Source organism: Eimeria necatrix, genomic scaffold (genome assembly GCF_000499385.1).
Source record: "Eimeria necatrix Houghton genomic scaffold, Enh_scaff1679, whole genome shotgun sequence".
NCBI classification, from domain to species: Eukaryota; Apicomplexa; class Conoidasida; order Eucoccidiorida; family Eimeriidae; genus Eimeria; species Eimeria necatrix.
In genome coordinates, this window is record NW_013652361.1 from 1,228 (window position 1) to 6,090 (window position 4,863).

A 4,863-nucleotide genomic window follows, 5' to 3' on the forward strand; every position below is an offset into this window, starting at 1 on the left:
CTGCTCCTGCTCCCGCTCCTGCTCCTGCTACTCCTGCTGCTGCTGCTGCTGCTGCTACTCCTGCTGCTGCTACCCCTTCTCCTGCCACTCCTGCTGCTGCTACTAGTCCTGCTTCTCCCGCTGCACCTCCCGCTGCTGCTACTCCTGCTGCTTTTCGTGCTGCTGCTACTCCTGCTGCAGCGACTCCTGGTGCTGCTACTCCTGCTGCTTCTACTACTGCTGCTTGCTACCCCTGCTGCTGCTGCTGCTGCTGCTGCTGCTACTCCTGCTGCTGCTAGTCCTGCTGCTGCTACTTCCGCTGCTTGCTACCCCACCTGCTGCTGCTGCTGCTGCTAGTCCTGCTGCTGCTACTCCTGCTGTTGCGACTCCTGCTGCTGCTACTCCTGCTGCCGCTACTGCTGCTGCTGCTGCTGCGACTCCTGTGGCTGCTACTCCTGCTACCGCTACTGCTGCTGCTGCTGCTGCTGCTGCTGCTGCTGCTGCTGCTGCTGCTGCTGCTGCTGCTGCACCCTGTATAGCTGGTAGAGCCAGTTGAGGCCCTCGATTTGGTAGCACTTCATTTGGCCCTGGATGCAGCTGGGCTGCTTCGTGAGGCGGCAGTAGGCCCCCCTGGCTGTGTCTTCTTCTTGTGCTGCCTGCAGCAGCAAATCGTCTTCTTCTTTTTCCGTCAGCAGGTGCGATCGCGTGCTTGCTGCCTGCAGCAGCAGCAGCAGCAGCAGCAGCAGCAGCAGCAGCAGCAGCAGCGGCGGTGGCGGAAGAGCCGGCAGAAACGGCGCTTTTTCCGGCTTCATACGGCTCTTTTTGGCTCCGCGGGGCAGCAGCAGCTGCTGCTGCTGCTGCTGCAGCCGGTGCTGCAGCGGCTGCTGCAGCTGCTGCGGCTGCTGCTGCTGCTGCTGCTGCTGCTGCTGCTGCTCACCTTCTTTGCGGCAGGAGCAGGGGCGAAGCCACCAGTTATTTGAGAGGAATAAGCGTCAGCTTGCCGCAGCAGCTCAGTCAGTCGCTCACTGTAGTCTGCTTCCTGCAGCAGCAGCAGCAGCAGCAACAGCAGCAGCAGCAAGAACAGCAGAACAGACAGCACACGCTCCAGCAGCAGCAACAGCAAAATCTAAGGAGCTGCTGCAGCAAACGAGGCCGTCAAGCCACACGCAGCGGCAGCAGCAACGCCGCCAGACACAGAAACAGCAGCAGCAACAAAAGCAGCAGAAACAGCAGCAGCAGCAGCAGAAACGGCAGCAGCAGCAGCTTACTTGCATGGGAAGCCCGCCATTGTCACTCTCCTCTTCTGCGTCGACGCAGCAGCAGCAGCAGCAGCTAAGACACAAGAGTTGCTGCTGCAGCAGCAGCTACATGATAAAGAGCCTCAGCAGCAACAGCAGCAGCAGCAGCAGCAACAGCAGCAGACGCACCCTCCTCGCTAGGCTCCTCCTCCTCCTCCGTCGCCTCGTCTCCTTCTGCTGCTGCACTGCTGCCCTCGGCGTTTTCCGACGCGCTGTCTGCTGCTGCTGCTCCCCCCTCTTGTGCTGCTGCTGCTGCTGCTTCTGCAGCAGGCGCTGCTGCTGCTGCGGCCTCCCCAGCTGCTGCTGCTGCAGCAGCGGGCGCAGCTGCCGCAGCAGCGGGCGTAGCCGCCGCCGGCGGGCTGTCAACGTCCACCATATTTCGATCAGATGAGGCTGCTTTTGCTGCTGCTGCTGCTGCTGCTGCTGCAGTTGCGTCGCTGCCCCTGGTGCTGCACTAGGTCTGGCGGCAGCAGCTGCTGCTGCTGCGGCTGTTGCTGCTCTCCTCCGGATGAACTTAGAAGTGCGGTGCGTTAAAAACTTTTAAAGAAGTATGTGGCTGTGCTGCGGCTGCCTCGTGCGCTGAGCTGCGGCTGCTGCTGCTGCTCCCGCTGCTGCTGCTGCTGCCGTTCCCGTGGTGGGCGGGCAGGGGTGTCTGCTGCTGCTGCTGCTGCTGCTACGCGGTCGGCAAGTGGCTTAGCTGCTGTCTACAAAATATTTCAAAGACGGGGAGGCAGTAGGAATGGCCTTAGAGCGGCTCGAAGAGACCCCCCGATGCATGCGGGTAACTGTTGCTGCTGCTGCGCAGCTGCTGCTGCTGCTGCTGCTGCAGCCAAAGTGCCCAAATTGTGCAACTAATAACCAACGAATCTCATTAAAGAGACCCTAAATCTCGTGGTGACGCTGCTGCTGGTGCTGCGGACCCGCGCTGCGATGCAACGGCTCGGAGGGATCTGCTGCTGCTGCTGCTGCAGCAGCAGCTGCTGCTGCTGCCACGGAGGCCCTAGGCGTAGGGGCAGCAGCAGGTCTTCAACCGGATCCAAAACGTGTCTTCTTCAGATACATTTTGCTGTTACTGCTGCAGCAGCAACCTGGAGCAGCAGCAGCAGCAGCTGGCTCAAAGACAACGTACAACAGCAGCAATCTGCAGCAGGAGCTGCAGCAGCTGCTGTTGCTGCTGAAGCCCCGGGGCCCGGGGCCCCCCGTAGCTACGCAGCCACTGCTTGACCTGCTACGCGCACAACGAGCTGGAGGCCCAGGAAGGCCCAAAACCCTTGTTGTTTACTGCAGCAGCAGCAGCAGCAGCAGCAGCAGCAGCAGACACTGCTGCTAGTTTCGCAGCTGCTGCACATCCTCGCGAGCAGCAGGTCCTTGCGAGCAGCAGGGCCTTGCGCGGCGGCCTTCAGCGTCAGCAGCAAAAACGACAGCAGCAACAACAATAACTGCAGCAGCAACTGCAGCAGCAACAGCAAGAACGTCAGCAGCAGCAGCAGCTACAAATGGCCTTCCGGGGTCTCGCGGTGCAGCAGCTGCTGCGCCGAGGCCTCCGGCGGTTTGCTGCTGACACTCCAACAGCAGCAGCAGCAGCAAGCCGAGGATGGCAAGTGTGGGTTCAGCACCGCACCAGCAGCAGCAGCAGTAGCAGCAGCAGCAGCAGCAGCAGCAGCAGCAGCGCTTCTGGCAGCCTCCGAGGGGTCGAGGAGGATCTGCTGCTGCAGCTGCAGCAGCAGAAAAGACTCACAGTGGAAGAGGTGCTGCAGAGCACACAGCGGCTGCTGCAGCGCCAGCACACGTCCTTTGCCCATCCTAGCAGCAGCAGCAGCAGCAGCAGCAGCAGCATATTGCCCGACGAGTTTGTGGCGTTTTTGTCCGCTGCAGCAGCAGCAGCAGCAGAGCAGCAGCAGCGCCACGTGCTGCTCAGCGACAGCAGATTTCAGCTGCTGCTGCAGCAGCTGCGCAGCAGATTGATTGGCTTTGATGCTCCGCAGCTCTTCAGGCTGCTGCTGTCTCTAGCGCGGCTGCAGGTGCTGCTGCTGCTCTATCTGCTGCTGCTGCTGCTGTAGCTGCTGCTGCTGCTGCTGTAGCTGCTGCTGCTGCTGTAGCTGCTGCTGTATGCCTGTTGCTGCTGCAGCATCTGCTGCTGCAGCTGCAATTTCTACTTTGCTCCAAGTTCCCCTCAGCCGCTGCTGCCTCCTTACCTGCTGCTGCTGCTGTTGCTGCTGCTGTTGCGCTGTTTGCTGCTGCAGCACTGCCTGCTGCTGCTGTATGCCTGTTGCTGCTGCAGCATCTGCTGCTGCAGCTGCAATTTCTACTTTGCTCCAAGTTCCCCGCAGCCGCTGCTGCCTCCTTACCTGCTGCTGCTGCTGCTGCTGCGCTGTTTGCTGCTGCAGCACTGCCCCCCTGAGCTCTTGCAGCGGCTGCTGTACATCTTGGGGGGCCCCACGGGGGGCCCCCAGGGGGGCCCCCAGGGGGGCCCCCAGGGGGGCCCCCAGGGGGCCCCAAGGGACTTTGAGGGGGCCCCCCTGCTGCCGCTGCAGCAGCTGAGTCCGAAGCAGCTGGCGCAGCTGCCGCTGCTGCTGGCTGCAGCCACAGGCAGCTGCGACCCCACACTCTCCCGCAGCTGCAGCGCGCAGCAGCAGCAGCAGCAGCAGCAGCAGCAGCAGCAGCGCCATTTGCTGCTGCAGCCGCCGGGAAGTGAGCTGCAGGCGTTTCTTCAGGTGTACGTACAGCGCGTCTGCGAGTTGCTGCGGCTGCAGCAAGAAGCTCTCGGGCCATCTCCGGAGGCTTCAGCAGCAGCAGCTGCAGCAAAGACCGACGCAGCAGCAGCAGCAGCAGCAGCAGCAGCAGCAGATTATTTTGCTGCTGAGGACCTGTGTCTGCTGCTGATAGGGATGTCTTCTTTAGGCTTCCGCCATCTGCTGCTGACTGATCTTGCTGCTGACGCTTTGCGGCTGCAGCTCCTGCTGCAGTTCGGGGGTCCCACAGCACCTGAGGAGCTGCAGCAGCAGCAGCAGCAGCAGCAGCAGCAGCAGCCCGAGGAGATGGTGCAGCAGCAGCTAATGCTGCTGCCCCTGCCATCTGTGCTGCTCAGCCTGGCCACTTTAGGCTCAACAAATGCAACGGCGATTATGGAGGTCTCTTATCAGCTGTTGCGTACGTGCTGCTGTTGCTGCTGCTGCTGCTGCTGTTGCTGCTTTTGCTGCTGCTGCTCTTGCTGCTGCTGCCCTTGCTGCTGCTGTCCTTGCTGCTGCTGCCCTTGTTGCTGCTGTGGTTGCTGAGGCTCCTGCGGCTTTTGCTGCTGCTGCTGCTGCTGCTCCGGCCGCTGCTGCTGCCTGAGCTGCTGCTGCTGCTGCCTGAGCTGCTGCTGCTGCTGCTGCTGCTGCTGCAGGAGTGGCTCCGCTGCTGTCAGTCTCTCGGCTGACGGACTGTCTTTTGGCCCTCGCGACTCTCCAGACCAACCCGAGCGCAGTGCCCTCCGTTGCCCTTCTAAGTGTACGTACACCCGGCCCCTGCTGCTGCTGCTGCTGCTGCTGCTGCTGCTGCTGCTGCTGCTGCTGCTGCTGCTGCTGCTGCTGCTGCTGCTGCTGCT

General features: G+C 62.0%; 2 protein-coding genes across 2 annotated transcripts; both read right to left on the reverse strand.

The window, feature by feature from the left end:
* Nucleotides 1-787: 787 nt before the first annotated feature.
* Nucleotides 788-1,653, reverse strand: ENH_00019910 (hypothetical protein, conserved; the record flags this gene model as incomplete). Its single annotated transcript, XM_013579430.1, has 3 exons — nucleotides 788-1,004; nucleotides 1,248-1,359; nucleotides 1,407-1,653. The coding sequence occupies 3 exons, from the start codon at nucleotides 1,651-1,653 to the stop codon at nucleotides 788-790; spliced, it is 576 nt and encodes a 191-aa protein (XP_013434884.1).
* A 1,630-nt stretch (nucleotides 1,654-3,283) lies between these two features.
* Nucleotides 3,284-4,863, reverse strand: ENH_00019920 (hypothetical protein; the record flags this gene model as incomplete). The annotated part of the gene is made up of 4 exons (XM_013579431.1): nucleotides 3,284-3,894; nucleotides 4,145-4,262; nucleotides 4,432-4,719; nucleotides 4,775-4,863. Coding segments are annotated over 4 exons (1,106 nt in total), but the record flags the coding sequence as incomplete, so codon positions are not given.